A 15,199-nucleotide genomic window follows, 5' to 3' on the forward strand; every position below is an offset into this window, starting at 1 on the left:
CTTGGTTTGTACATACTTAAGGGAGGAAATAGCTTCAATTGAATCCAACTATTAAACCCTCTTGATGAGTGTAGCTTTGAAGATGTAGATCTTGGGTGCTTGGCTGCCTGACAGCAAATGTCCAAGTGGGAAGAGAGTCTTAACGAAGGGTTAGTATTTTTGATGGGCTGGGTGAGCACAGGGAGGTGTGTGTTCAGCCCCATGCTGTCTCCATCTCCCTTGCGCAGAGGCTGCGTTGCATTGTTGTCTCCTCCTCTGCTGACACATGTGCTTTCTCTGGCCCTGTGGCTACAGGGTGGGGTTTGTTTTTTAGCTTACAAAGAATTTCTAGTCATCTGGGTGTGGGAAGGGTTTTTCATAATGTTCTGGCAAAACCACCTCTGCTGCTCCTGGTGGCATTGCTGAATGCTCCCCCTTGCCTAAAACAGCTGGAGTCTCATCCTGTGAGCAAGCAAGAATAGCAAATGCCAGCAATTCCCTGACTGGATGGGGTAAAATTTGTGATATAGTACCCCAAAACTGTGATGAAAATCTTGATGCTGAATAAAGTGATGGGGAAATTAATTCTTCTCTTGCCTTGAGGCTTTTTGGCAGCAATGGTGGCAGTTGCTAGGTCTTCTAGGTAGGCTAGAGAATCGCTGCCTGCTTCTTGGGCCCCTGGGAGCCCCGACTATACTGGGGGAACTGGGCTATTGCTGACATGGGTGCAGCCCAGCTCCTGTTATCACCACCTGTGTTGACAAGTTGCTGGCTGCCATCAGTGTTTTCAGCACCCTCTCGGCCAGCTCTTCTGTGAACAGTGTTTAAATGGTACACTTAAAATAATGGAAACCCGTCCGCACCGCTCCCCTGACGATCTGTTAGTGGGGCTGTGCCAGCAGCGCCTCGGCAGCTCCTGCAAAACCAAAGTCCTGAGGAAGAAGTGAGATGAGTTACTGGTGGGCTCAGAGGGTGGTCGCTGAGCCAACAAGAGGGATGTGGGAGTGCCTGCTGTCTGTACTGCCCTGCATGGACAAATTCTCCCTCCTGAGAGGGCGAGCAGATGGGTTGTGGCACTTCTTTTGTGCTCAAGATGCAGTTTATCACCTGGACATTGAAATTTTGTGGTGTATCTCCTCTGACATGTGAACAAATGCTTGGGAATGGCTTGATTTTTGTGCTTTAGCGGTCAGCAGATCCTAAAATAGTAACTTTGAGTTGTTGAGCTTTGACATAGGCAAGAACAGACTGGGTTTACCGAGCGGCGCTGTGCGGTTTCTAGCCGTATGTTCTGTGGCTGGGTGCGACTTTGAGGAGGTGTGTTGAGATTCCCAGGACTTGTACCGTGGCAGAGAAGCGAGTTAAAAGCATCTGCGTGTGCCGTCCTCCCAGGGACGTGGCGTTGCTTCAGGTGAAGCGATGGCAAATGGAAAGGACTGTTTTCAGGCAGGGGGTAATTAGCTGGTGGAACTCACTTCTGCAGGATATTCTAGAAACTGCTAGCTTGGAGAAGAACTAATCAGACCTGCCTAATTAAACTAGTTTTCCTAAACACTTTGAAGATTAATGCTAATACTCTCAGTGCACTTAAAAATGGCTATAGTAGTGCACAAGTGGAGGATTCTCAGTCATTGCTTAAACTGGTGCCTCCTCTAAATGCCTAACCCTGATCTGTGCAGCTCTGTGGGGCAGCAGGGGGGTGACAAACCCTGGTGGGGAAGGGAGAGGGGAAGCAGCCTGCGACCTAGTGGCACTGGCTAATTCACCTCTGCTTCACATTTATGCCCTAAATTCAAGTGTATATCGGCAAAAAGTCCTAAGCCAAACCTGCAGGAAGAGTGGCATTAGACACGGAGAGGAGCACAGAGACTGGTCGCTGTTGTGTGGCAGTAACACTGTGGCAGCCAGTTCAGACCAGTGCTCCCTTCACGGCCTCTCTGCGTCCATGGTCTTGGATGTCCTGCTCGGTCCTTGCTCTTCACAAAGCCTTCCTCCTACAGACACTCGGGGGGCTGCAGAGCCAAAACTGCCCTGGACAAAAAGCTTCAGTGTGCAGCTGGCAGGAACAGCCTCCCCAGCCCCTTGGTGAAGGAGTCGTTATGTCGAGATGCCACAGCATGTGTCTGAAAGGAGGGAGGAATATATAATATATAATGCATCACCTGCAGTAAGTGCTGTACTTGAAAACTGCTCCCTGGAATGCAGATCTGTAGATGTCTTTGGTTGCTTCCTCTCCCTCCTGTTGTGCCAGCAGATCAGTCTGGTCTCTGATCTCCTGGCTGGTGGTGTTGGGGTTTCCCCGAGTGCTGTGTGTTTGTGCTGCTGCGCTGGCGACCAGTGCCTGGTCAAAGTCCAGTAGCCAAGCCCTGTGCTGGGGCAGCTGCTGCTGGGAGAGCTTTATTTGCCCCAGCAGGGTGAGCCTGCTGCAGGCACAGCGCTCCGGATGGGGAGGATGCAGTGGATGATGCTTCAGTGCTTGATGCTTTCAGCGTTGGCAGAAAGGGCTGTTTCTCTCCTGCTCTGCATCTTTCAGTGGTGCTTTTCTTGCTGAGGAATCATAGGATGGTTAGGGTTGGAAGGGAGCTTGAGGATCATGGAGCTGGCACGTGGAGGAGCTTTTGGCTGGTCACTAAGTGATGGTCCATATACTACCTCCTGGAGGCCTGCAAGCAGTGGTGTGCTGAGCTGCACCAGGGCTCAGCCGTGCCCTGGCTGGGCTCTGCAGGGTGAGTGTGCTCCAGTCTGACCAGTCTCACTTTCTCTTACCCGATGTGAGTGAGATCTGGCACTGGCCACAGGGAAGTCCCCGTGGCTTGTCCCGATGGCACAGGCTGCTGGAAATGTCTGCTGTCTGGAAACCCTGTGACTCTGTGGCACAGATGGCTCAGAGCTCAGCCCCTCCTGATGACCCTCTGGAGAGGACTAGCTGCCGTGTGGCCCAGACACATAGGCAGGGCTTCCGTGCCTTCTCCAGGGGCAGGAAAAGCTTCAGGCTTCCCCCCACTGGCCCTGCACTTGGGGACCCCTGCTCTGCTGTAGCCAGGGACTCCCTCCTGGCCACAGTGGCTCACGCCTGGCCCAGGGCCGAGGTGAGGAGGGGGCTCGGGGGGGCTGTTGGTGCAGCCAGGGGTGAACAGGGTGTGAGGGAGCTCTGCCAGGTCTGCCATCAGCCTGGTGTGGGGGCTCCTTGGCACCACTGATACCTGTGCTTGGATGTGCTCCCCTGCTATTTCTGCATCCCCTGGGCAAAAGCAAAGGGGGAGAAATGGAGTGTGGCTGTAAAGCCGAGTGTCTCTTCCACCTCACACCAGGACACCAAGCTGGACTGTGTCACCAAGAGCTTCCCACACTTGTGAAAACCTGCTGTGGGACTGGGATTGTGCTGGCACTGCTCACTGTTGTGTGGCCAGGGTGGGCAATGGTTGTGCCTGGTCCTGGGGAGGAGGCAGCTCTGTCTACAAGCCTGTCTGTGCAGGCTCGTGGACAAGGACTGGGCTGGTTTGGTGGCTCTGCAGCACTGGTTGTACTGGTGTAGCCATACCCAAGTACAAGCTGGCAGCACAGATGCTGCTGGCCCAAGTGCTGCTGGCCAGGGGTGTGTGGGGACGTGCCGGGGGCTCTGCTGCTGCCATGGCTGAATGCCTGGAGCAGGGCCCAGGCCTCAGAGCCTGGTCTGGTTCTTCACATCTCTTGGTGTATTAAGCTCATTAAGCATTAGCCCTCATTAGTGAGGCTGTTGAGGGGACAGGCACAACCTGACTGCCAGTACAGAACAAAGGCACGCTGCACTGACGAACCATTCTCTTCTTTTCATCCCCGTTGTGGAAAAACGTGCGTGCCACCATGCAGTGGGGTAGCAGGCAAGGCAACGGTCCCTGTCCCCAGGGACCAGGCACCCCCACCCTGTCAGAGCAGCGCTTCTGCTTCTCCTGGGACCCTGCTCATGGCTTTTCTCTTCCCAGTGACTTCTTGTGGCAGGACGACTGGTTTGGGGATCTTGGTCCTTGTTAATGAATTAACATCTCAGGCAGGGAGAGGGGGGAAATGCTCCCCTAAGCTGCTGCCCTGTGCTGGCTGGACCAGAGACCTACCCCAGCCCCACAGGACAGACGGACAGCCCACTGGATGTGTGTCTGTGGAGCAGGGTGGGGTTGCCTATCGCTGCTCCAACTTGCTTTAAAAATCATGCTGAAAATTACTTTGGGGAGGGTGGGGAGAAATCGCAATGTCTCTTCTAATACAAATAGAATCCCCGGTGGCTGCAGATGGGTTTGGGAGTGTCTGTCCCTGCAGCATCTGCTGGGTCCCTGCTGTAAAGGGGGCTCTGCTGAGGTGGCCAATTCGGTCAGAAGGCCAGCACTGTGAGATACTGTATTTTTAAACCCCAGCATTCTTGGGAGGTGTCATCTGATGCTTCGTGCTTCTTTTAAATTTGTGACCTTCTACAAGTGGCTTTTGAAAAAAAAAAAAAAGGCAAGCAAGCTGCCTTGCCTTCCCACTGCCATAGTTTTCAGTGCGTAAAGGCTGATTATAACTTCTCTGTTCAAGCAGACGAATTTCAATTCAGAGCATCTCCAAGGAGCTCAAACTTCTGGTACATTGAAAAACCCAAAGTCCCACATGTAAAGAGATCACGACCCTCTTAGCCTTGCCTTCACTGGTGGAATGTTTCTGCTTCCCCCTGGCAGAGTGCAGGGATGAGGTCTCTTACAAGAAGTGGCAGCTCAGTCTTGTGCAGGCCAAGTGGAGGAGTCCAGCTGCCCTGAGCCCTCCCTGCTCCACCCAGCACAATTAGTCAATGCCGTTAATTAGCGCCGCAGTTCTCCCTAAAGGCACTTCAGTCATGGGTGACCAGAGAACACAAATGGCTGTATGGAGTATTTTGTGGTGTATTTCTGGGTGAAAGCTGTACTGTTAGTCTAAAAACACACAGTGATATTCAAGGAGAGCCCTTGGCTTCTGTATTTGCATGGGAGGGGTGGGCTCTTCGACTGTAACGTTTGAGAGATGCTCCCTTGAGTTTGAGGTCCTTTTCCTGCAGATATGTCCAGTTCTTTTGTTTCACTAACGTGCAGGAACTTACTGTACTTGGCCATGGTCAAGCAAGTGCAGGGCAGTCCCTTGTTTTTAATAACACGTTGCAGATGAATAGCTGAGTGATAAATACCGTCCTGCCAGTGTAGCCTTGGCACAGCACTCCTGGGCATCTCCCAGGGTGGGCACTGGAGCTGAACAGGAGCAGCAAGTGACAAGTCCTTCACAGCTCAGCTCTTGCAGGTGGTTTCCCAGCTGAGAAGCCAAGACCTGTTTGCACAGGTCTTTGTTTGGTGCTGTGGCCTTGGCAGACATGGAAGCACTTGATGCTTGGTGGTGAGGAGGAGGCGGCTCTGTGACCTTCTCTGGCTGGATTGTGGTAGGGCTTTAGGGAAGCAGGTGTTTATTTTAAAGCTAAGAAGTTATTTCTTATTTCAGCAGCAAAACACCAGGTGGCTGAAATGTAGTCTACAAACCTGGTACCGGCTGTACCAGCAGGGAGCTGGGGTCTGGGTCAGGCATGTATGTGGGCTGGATGGTGGGTGCTCCCAGAGGAAGCCAGTGTTCCCACACTGGTACTCGTTAGTAGGGACATCTCCCCTCTCTGTGCTTATCTCATGGATGAGTTGATGCTGTTCACTGCAAGTGGAAATAACCGCTTCCTGTAGCTGTTTGGGTCAGGAGAAGTGACTTGGGTACAGCTCAGAGGTCTGGTCATCTTCCAGAGCTGCTGGGAGGAAGAGCTGCAGCTCGGTGGGGTTTCAGGGTATGACCCCAGGCTGCTTCAGAGGGAGAGATGGGCCTGCTGCCCCTCAACTCTCTTTGGTCTCTGCTGCAGACCTTCCTTCCCTCAGCGTGGCCTCTCTGGTGTGCTCCCTGTTTCTGTGCTGCTCTTGCTTCTGCTGGGAGTCCAGGGGGCTGGTGTGAGAGGTTGCCCCCTTTGCCTGGGGAAAGGGTTGGGGGCAGAGAGCCCAGGGCCTTGTTGTCCATCCTGGAAACAAGCATCTCTCTTTGTTGTATGGTGGAAGAAGCAGCAGCCCACTGGCCATGGTGTGGCAGTGGTCCCCTTGTCCCAGATGTCACTCCACACTGGGCTTGTCTGCTCTGTCTACTGAGCGGTGCTGGGGCCAAGAGCTGAGGATGAGCAGGTCAGTAATAAGGGGAATGTAAGCTTGAATTTCTCCACCAACCTTCTCTGGAACTGCTCGAGATGGTCTGGCTGGACTGGGGCAGGAGCCAGGCTGTACTGCAGAGGTGGTGGTGCCTTTCCCTGGTGCTGCTCCTGGGAGGAGCACCCAGAGCCTGCTTGGTCATCTGACTTAAAGGACAGCCTGGCTTGTGTCTTGGCTCTGGGATTATAAGCAAACAGGAGGTACCATAAGCAAAGCTGAAGGCTCTGGGGAGCTGGTGAGGTGCTAACGATGTTCCTCTTGATTATCTGAGAGCTTCAGAAGGGCTTTGCCTGGCTGGTTGCTCTCTAGGTCTCCGGGCATCTTTGGCCTCCATGGAGGTGCAGCTGGTGGGGGAGCTGCTTGCTCCGGGGTCTTGCTGCTGCTGGGGGTCAGACACAGCGTGGTGGGGTGTGGATTGTCACAGCCCGACCCCAGCTCCCCAGCTTAGTCATGGTCAGCAGTATATTTCCTCATCGGGCACCTGTTTTCCTGTGTGTAGCATTGAGGTGACATTTTTCTTTTTACAAAGATCAGCACTACTGAGATTTATGAAGGGAAAACACTGAGGGGATGGGTATTTATAGCTTTTCCGTAAACAGTCTCTTTAAACGAGTGCAGTCACTTAACTTTGCTGTCCAGGAGTGTGGTTTTGTTTAACCAGTGTAAGACTCCAGTTAAAATTTCTCTGGTGCTGTAAAGACAGTCATTCTGTGGGAGCAAGAGATGGTGTCTTCACATGGATTCCTTGTCTTGTCTAGATGGAAATATTTTCCTCTTGCTTAATAAAATGTGGGCAGGTTTCTCATTTGTGCTTCTAACCGATGCAGGTATCTTGCCCTTCAATCTGCAGAATATTCAAACAGCTTCTGTACACGCCAAATACAGCCTGAGGGAGGCCTGAGCGCTGTGGCCGTGGCTGTAAATGCTGTTTTAGCAGAAAAAAATAGGGTCTGAAGTGATTGCTGCGAACCGTGAAATCAATAAAGATCTGTATTGTCTCCAGTAGCGATTGTAACTGGGAATCGTTTTCACTTGGACTCTCCACAAATAAAACATCCTGCAGTTCATTATAGTTTCAACCTTGAAGTGTTCTGTGAGCTGATGGAAATCAGAGGTCAGGCCGCTCGGAATGTGGCTGTTCCAGTTCCCTTTGCCGTGGAAAACCGCCTCTAAACCCAGCTCCTTCCATCTGGGGGACCCTGTGGCAAACCCAAGGCTGAAGAGGTGCCACCAGCATCTCTGCGGGGAGATTGCAGCTGGTGGCGGGTCTCATCTGCTGCAAGATTATTGGGTTGGTTCATTTGAAAGACAAATGAGCCTGTCTCGTAGCAGGAGAGATGATTTCAGAGCGTGTTGCTTTCTGCACAGGGAAATGAGCTCATTTCTTCAGATCTTCCCGTGGAGAAAAGGGGGTGTGAGGAGCAGCCTGCGCCCCGCTGGTGTGTCTGAGGGCAGCCCCACCTGCCCCCCATCCCACCGGGGCTCGAGCCTTGGAGATAATTCAACAGAAACAAGGACGGCTTGAGTGAGATCCTTGAAGCCACTGGAATGATTAGAAATACCAGGCTGTATCGAATCAGCAATAGCAACAAAACAACTGGGCACTTCATGCCAAAGGTGTGCTTGAGGGCAATTATGATATTTAAATCTAAACCCAAATAGCTTGGCTGTGATCTCGGCGGGGCTGCCGGGTACCGAGCAGGTAAGCACAGCCTGGGAGTGTTTGAACAGGGCCCTCTTGAGGCAGGGCTGCATTTAATGTTCTTTTATGACTCCTACGTTCCAAGAAGCAAACACCAGGTTCTCTGGAAGGAGAGGATCACGGGGTGCCCAGCCGGTTTGGGGGCCGGGAGGGCTCTCCAGACTCTGCAAACAGCTCTTCTGCCTGGGGCCGCGTCAGCGGGGATTGCCTAAGCCCCTGAGAGCAGCAGGTAACATCATGGGCAAAATGCTAATTTGGAAACATGCTGCTTTCTAAAAATAATTACGCAAGGAAGGCTATAAACAGACAGCCCCTTCCCCCCCCCCCCCCCCACAGTAATCAGCACATGCAACACCCCCTCTCTCCCTCCCCCCCCCTGCAGACCACCCCCCCCCCCCCCCCCCCAAAAAAAAATCAATCATCCCCAGGGCAGTTGTGAATTCTAACAGCTTGCTTAAATAAGCCTCCGAAGATCCTATGAGCAGGAAGGGCCTAGTGCCACAAAGCTGGAAGCTTAAGCAAAACTTCCATGTTTTCTTGCCCTTCCACACTGCTTCGGAGGGTGGTTGGTGCAGGAACATCTCCTACAGAAATATGGGGATGCTCTTGGGTTCCTCGATACCTTGTCTCTTCCCACAGATGGAAGAAATGCTGGAACTGGGTTCAGGGTTGTACTGGGGCAGAAGGGCAGGCACTTCTAGATGGGCTCACTCCCACTTTCCCTTTTGAAAGCTGTTTTAGGTAAGGTGTGGTTTCTGGGCTGCACAGGCAAAAGTCCCTCTTTTATGGTTGCAGAAAGCGTCAGTAGGGCTAACTTGTAATTGTGCTAATCAGAGTATCTGCAGTTCTTCTAGGCTTCTGATCTTTTTGTGTTCCTTTCTTTTGCAATGTTTCTTAGAGCCATAAACTCGTTTTTATAGCTCCTGCAGCCAGCCCTTTGGCCACGTGTCCGTGGGCAGGAGCATGTGTTTTGTTGGGAGTGTGTGGTTCCCCTCTAGCCAAATCTGTGACGCTCTTCAGCCGTGCCGGGCAGCACGAAGGGATCCCCAGGAATGAGGCAAGGGGGTGCAGTGTGTCCCCCTGTAAAAACAGCAACACAAGCAGCGTTTGTACTGTCTGTTGGTAGGGGGAAGGAGGAATTTGAATTTGGCTTGTTGACCCTGAACACTGCTGATTTTCCCCGGGAAAGTGCTGCCTTTCTGTGCTGATGTGCTGCCCTCCCCGTGCTCTGCCGGGCGCCCGTGTTCGATATCAGATGGCGATTGATTTACTCTCCCCAATGACATCCCAGCCCCGTGGGTATAAACAGCAGCTGGGAAACTGGAGCTGTGCTGCTGGAAACCACCCCAGAAACCACCTCCTGCCGGCTCGGCTCCCAGCAGGATGGTGTCACTGTCCCTGCCGGGTGGCAGGGGACACCCCACTGGAGGGGCGGCTGACACTAGAAGACTATGCCACCATCCAGCAAGACGTGGAAGGGCTGGAGAGCTGGGCAGAGAGGAACCTGATGAAATTCAACAAGGGCAAGTGTAGGGTGCTCCCATGGTGAGCTTGGCTTGCTTGGAAACACTAAACACTTCTGAGCTGGTGCTGCTTGAGCGTCTGCAGCCGGTCCTGCTGCTGTCCTGAGCGTGGGAGTGTCTCCTCCGCGTGGGCAAGGGGACGGGGTGGGACTGCGGGTCGGACCTGGACCCTTTTAATCATCTCTTGGTATAGAACTTCCAGCGCAGTCGTGCGGTATTTACGTGACCGAGTGAGTACTGGCTAAAGGATGTGTGTAGCTCTGTTTTGGTGCATAAATTTGACATTTGACCTTTTAAGAAATTATTGTAGGTATTTTTTAAAGTGCATAGTAAGTTCCTGTCCTGGCTGGGGACGTGGCAGCCGTGGGCTCGGGCTGCCCTGTGTGCTTTACACGGCACGTGCCAGCACTGGGCACTGATCAGGCTGAAACACAACCTGGTCCCCAGACACAGTGACCTGTCCCAGTTACTGTTCGACTGTGTGGTTCCCTGCTGAGACTCCCCCCCGAGGGGGCCGAGTGTCGGGGGGTGGTGTAGGGGCCGGGTCAGCCGTCAGGACAGGTCCCTCTCACTGCTCCATTTCTGCTGGACAGGGGGGAACTGGTGTGAAGGACACTGAACTGCTGGAGTGTGTCCAGAGGAGAGCCACCAAGCTGGTGAGGGGTCTAATGAACAAGTCCTATGAGGAGAGGGTGAGGGAACTGGGCATGTTTAGTTTGGAGAAGAGGAGGCTGAGGAGAGACCTCATTGCCCTCTACAACTCCCTGAAAGGAGGCTGTAGAGAGGTGGGGGTTGGCCTCTTCTCCCAAGGGAATAATGACAGAACCAGAGGAAATGGTCTGAAGTTGGGGCAGGGGAGGTTTAGATTAGATATTGGGAAGGATTACTTTCCTGAGAGGGTGGTCAGGCACTGGAACAGCCTGCCCAGGGAGGTGGTGGAGTCACCATCCCTGGAGGGATTCAAGAAACATGTAGACATGACTCTTCAGGGCATGCTCTAGTGGCTGAGATTGTTGGGGGTCTTTTGTGTGTGTGTGTGTGTGTGGTTGGACTCAGTGATCTCAGGGTTCCTTTCCAACCATTAAGATTCTGTGATTCTGTGGTGTGGGTTTTGTCCCTTCCTGAGCTTCTCTTAAGATCTGTCGTAGTCTCTTTAGCTCCCCTGTAGCGGTACCAGCGTTACAGTGCTGCTCGGCATCTTTGGACATAGAAATGCTTTTGGGAACAAAGATCTCCTCCTCCTCCTCTCTAACCCATTTTGGTTCCATCTTTGAAGCGGAGCTTTAGCTGTTAATATGGTAAAGGCTGGGATGTGTAAGCGTAGGCACGTGTAAATGCTGTCAATAAGGCACCCAGAGTAGCTGTGTGATTTCCCCACAGGGAACATGGCCGGGCTCCCAGGGGTGCTGGGGACCAGCTCTGACCCCACAGGGGACCATGAGGAAGCTGGGACACCCCTCCTGGGCACCCCGCGAGCATGGCCAAGCCCTGCTGTAGACAGAGGGACTTCTCTGGGAGGAAAAGGAGCTACCAGGGAGGTTCATGTCACCTGAAACACCCCTTCCCGTACCTGTGATCAATCGGATCAGGTCCATTTGATACTTCTAAAGTTGTGCTAAAATTATGCCGGGAGCAGAAGGTACCCTGTGATGGGCTGGGCCAGAATCGGTTGTTGCCCCAAAAGATGAGGTCTGTCAGGTGCCCTGCTGTGAGCTGGCAGAGCAGGCAGGTGCTTTGGGGGTGGAAGGCAACTTTGGGCAGCAGCAGATTCCTCTGCCTGCCCTTGGGGTCCCCAAGGAGTCCAAGGATCCAGAGAACAGAGGACTAGTCCATAATCTGGTACTTCATATGCTGGTGGCTAATTTGGGGGTGGAAATGGTAAAGTTTGAAGTCTTTCTGTATTGTTTAATGAAAATGGTCTGTATCTGTGTATATATGTCTGTCGCTGTGCCAGCAGGTTTAGGGGGTTGTATATGGGACTGGGAAGTAGGAGCTTGGAATTTGAGGGGCAAAACTTTACTGGGACCAGGGAATGTGGGCTGGTGTGGGGAACCTGAGGGAATGACAGCCCCAGCAGGCATCAAAGCTGTACTGGGAGACACTTAGAAACTGGGTTTGGTTTGTACAGCCTGCCTGCAGTGTTGGCTGGGTGACCCAGGGGTGTAGGGGTCTGCGCTGGGGTCTGTCAGCATCGCGGGGGAAAGGTGTGCAAGGGGTGTCAGTTCGAAGGACAGAAGCCCTTTGCTGGAGACCAAGCATGGGTTGGAGCAGGAGCCAAGGAGAGTGTCAGCCAGAGCAGGGTGATCCTGCAGGCACTGCCCCGACTGTGGGGTTACCCCGATCCCCCACCTCCCCTCCAGGGGAGCGGGGCTGGGGGGCTCAGCAGCTCCACAGACCTACAGCCCCCAGGGGAGGAGCAGCACCACGGCTCCTGCTCCAGGAACGTGGCCCCTGTAGAAGGTGAAACGGGTGCCTGGGCAATGCTGTGCACGGGGAGAGGGTGGCGTGACCCCTCTGGTGATGCCTTGGAGTGGGGCAGTGTTATATGTGACAACTGCACACCGTGAAGGGGCTCAGAGAGAACAGCAGGAGGGGGAGCCCAAATTGTACCCTGCTGGGCTACCCCCAGGGCCATCAGCCCATCACACAGGCCCAGAGCACAGACAAGCAGGGACACCCAATGGCAGGTGGGACCCCAAGCCGAGGACCCCTGAGCACTGAACACCCTGTCCAGGCCCCTCCTGGGGTTGTCCCGGCGGAGCCCCAGTATCCAGGCAGGACACCCGTCGCCAGGAGCCATGGGGAGCAGCTCTCCAGGTCACCTTTTGGACTAAGGAGGTTGCTGCCAAGGGCTGGGACACATTATGGGGTGCAGGGAGAAAGCAGTTGGGGATTACACAGGATTTAGTGGGATATTTATGGGAGGAAGCAAGGGTAGGACAAGAAAGGGGCTTTGGTGATTTGGGGAGGAACAAGAGTGGGGAGATACAGGGGTAATGGGATAAAAGGGGTCAGTGGGGTGTAGGTGGGTGGCTGGTCAGTGTGATTCTCTGGTTGTGTCCTGCCCAGAGCGATCTGTCCTCTCCGGGCAGTAGGACTTTGGCCTGGGGGAACTGGGCAGACTGGGTGCCTGAGCTCAGCTTCTGCGGGATCCACCTTTGTCACCAAGGGACTTCCATCCTGTCAACCAGAGACAGGAGCAGGATGAGGCCACTGCTGCTGTCCCTGTTCATGCGGGTGCCCTTCTGTGAGCTGTGTGGCCATCTGCATGTGTGTACCTCCCTGTAGTGGATATGGGTGCGCTGTGTTCCTGCTGGGAACACATCTTCAGTCTCACTGCTGGCTGGACCTGGGGACATGGAGCCTCATCACTCTTGATCTGTTCCAACCAGATGATGTATTTTCTCCCAATGTGTGGTAGATAGTTGTTTGGGGGGGTTTTGTTGTTTTGTTTTTTTTTTTAAGGTACTTCACAAACGTTCATTCCTACCATCAGCATCTAACAAACTTTATGGCTTCTTTCCATTTTTATAGGAAAAAACACCACCCTGGTCCAGACACTGAAACTTGTCAACTGATGGGACAAAGAGCTGAGACACTTGGCTGTAGTAGGACACTAAAACATAGGGTTTAGCCAAAGAAAAATTCCCCAGCGTGGAGGCTTACACCTGCCAAACCCTGTAGCATTCTTGGGAGGCTTTTCTGTACCTCTTCTCCGTTTCCAGCCTTTCGTGTATCATGGTGTTCCTTTTGACTTCCTTTGCAAGCTAGCTCTGGCTCTGCCTTCGCTTCCCCTGATGCTTTGATTTGGGTTTCCCGGTGTGAGCTGCTGGCTGTAGGCTGTTTCTGCATTTCTGCCTCCAGCTTCTGCTTGGAGGCTCCTCTTGGATGTTGTGACTGACCTGCTTTTTCTCTCTCTTTCACTGTATCTCTCTCTCTCTCCCCCCAATCTGTCTCTTGCATTCTCCCTTCTCCCCACCTCCGTTGCTGCAGGTTCATCATGCCTAGTGGCATATAAAAAGACTCCACCTCCCGTCCCACCTCGGACCACATCAAAGCCGTTCATCTCTGTCACTGTGCAGAGCAGCACTGAATCGGCACAGGACACCTACCTGGACAGCCAGGACCACAAGAGCGAGGTGACCAGCCAGTCGGGACTCAGCAATTCTTCCGACAGCTTGGACAGCACCAGGACACCCAGCGTGACGAGGGGGAGTGTCGTGACTCCAGCAAGAGAGACTCCAGAGTTACCCCAGAAAAATGCAACTTTGAAAAGTGACAAAGGGACTCTGACTAGCGAAGAGCCTAAAGTGGAGAACATCCCCAAAAGAAAGCTGTCGTCTATAGGAATACAAGTACGGAATCGTTTGTTCTCCTTTGTCCTAAGGAATGTCCTTACCCCATCACTTAGCGGGTGCGTTGTGTGTGAGCAGGTGGACTCCCCTAGAAGAGCCAGAGAAGCTAACTAACTGCCTTGCCACACTAACTTGCTGTGCTCCCAGGGGTGAAATATAGCAGAAGCTTTCCCTAACAGACCAGGAAGGGCTAAGTTCTTTTAGTACAAAATTAAAATGTTTCATAAAGCAGAGGGATCGTGTTAACTGGGTGAGTCCCTCTGAAGATCCCCTTTGCTGCCAGTGTGTCCGTGCTGAACCTGTGCTCCTTGTCCATCACGGTTCTAGAGACACCTCTCCTCTGAGAGGTAGGACACCCACGCAGCATGGGCTGTGACATGGTCCCAGGGCTGTAGGCAGGAGGGAGCAATTCCTTCCTGTCCACCATTCCCAGCAGGTTTCTGCTTTTGCTGCAAGCATTTAACACTGTGAAAATCGATGGAAATGAGCTGTTGATTATATAGTCAAATGAGAACCCACTGAGTAGTGTAAGTCCACGCTCTATTCAGCAGAACTTAAGTCATCTGCAATTGTACACTCCTTTTGTGGACAGATCATGCAGTTACAGGTAGTGACTGTGTGAGCCCTTGTTCTGCCCCAAAGTGCTGGTGCAGTCAGGAACCCGAGCACTTGGCCAAACCCAAATGCAGGGTCTGGGCTCTGAGCCACCACCTGTGTGTGTGTGTGCTCAGTAAGTTCTGCACTGGCTTTACAGTAAGGCTGGCTGGCCAGTAGGTAATGGGATAGCGAAGGGGGAAGGGCTCAGGGGGCAAAACTCCTGCTGAAAGGGCAGCAGGGCAAGAGAACTAGTGTTGGAGAGGCTGCCTGCCTTCCTCTCTTCCGTTTCTCAGCTGGTTCCCAAGCCACTTGCCCCACGCCCTGGATTTCCTTCCTAAAACCTTCTAACCCTCTTACCCGGAGCTTTGGAGGGTCAGTCCCTGGGAGAGAGGAAGCTGGGCTTTGCTGTCAGCCCTGATCGGGTCGCTGCCCTCTCTCCAGTCTCTTGGCCTTTGCCCGTGTCAGGTGCCACACAGGCAGTGTGCCTTCGGGGGGACACAGCCCGTCCCCAGCGTGCCCCAGCCATGCCAGCAGCGGTGGGTGGCAGAGCCCAGGGCTCTGAGAGCAGGCACTCAGCAGGGTATGGTCCTGATGCTCCCGTGGAGGAGCCTTGTTCCTCTCCTGAGAGCCCCCTGCGTTGGTGTGTGGTGTCGGCTGTGTGTGTGTGTGTGTGTGTGCAGCATTCCTGGTCTACTGATGTGAATTCCAGCAGCAAGTTCTTGTGTCTGTTTTTTTTTTTTTTTTTTTTTTTTTTTTTTTTTTTTTTAAAAAAAAAAAAAAAAAAAAAAAAAAAAAAAAAAAAAAAAAAAAAAAAGTTCTAGGAAAAATATTAAACCC

At 53.0% G+C, this 15,199-nt stretch overlaps 1 protein-coding gene across 6 annotated transcripts in view; it reads left to right on the forward strand.

The window, feature by feature from the left end:
- The window catches only part of DLGAP4 (discs, large (Drosophila) homolog-associated protein 4), a 195,501-nt gene that overhangs the window by 173,913 nt on the left and 6,389 nt on the right, over positions 1 to 15,199 (forward strand). For 4 of the 6 annotated variants that reach the window (XM_014937571.1, XM_014937568.1, XM_014937569.1 and 1 more), the window contains one exon: positions 13,404 to 13,765. In XM_014937571.1, the coding sequence (XP_014793057.1) occupies positions 13,404 to 13,765 (362 nt within the window). Of the gene's footprint in view, positions 1 to 12,403; positions 13,019 to 13,403; positions 13,766 to 15,199 lie in introns of those variants that run through there. The other 2 variants (XM_014937573.1, XM_014937574.1) reach the window with 2 other exon arrangements.

The sequence above is a fragment of the Calidris pugnax genome, unplaced genomic scaffold (genome assembly GCF_001431845.1).
Source record: "Calidris pugnax isolate Ruff unplaced genomic scaffold, ASM143184v1 scaffold83, whole genome shotgun sequence".
Classification (NCBI taxonomy): Eukaryota; Metazoa; Chordata; class Aves; order Charadriiformes; family Scolopacidae; genus Calidris; species Calidris pugnax.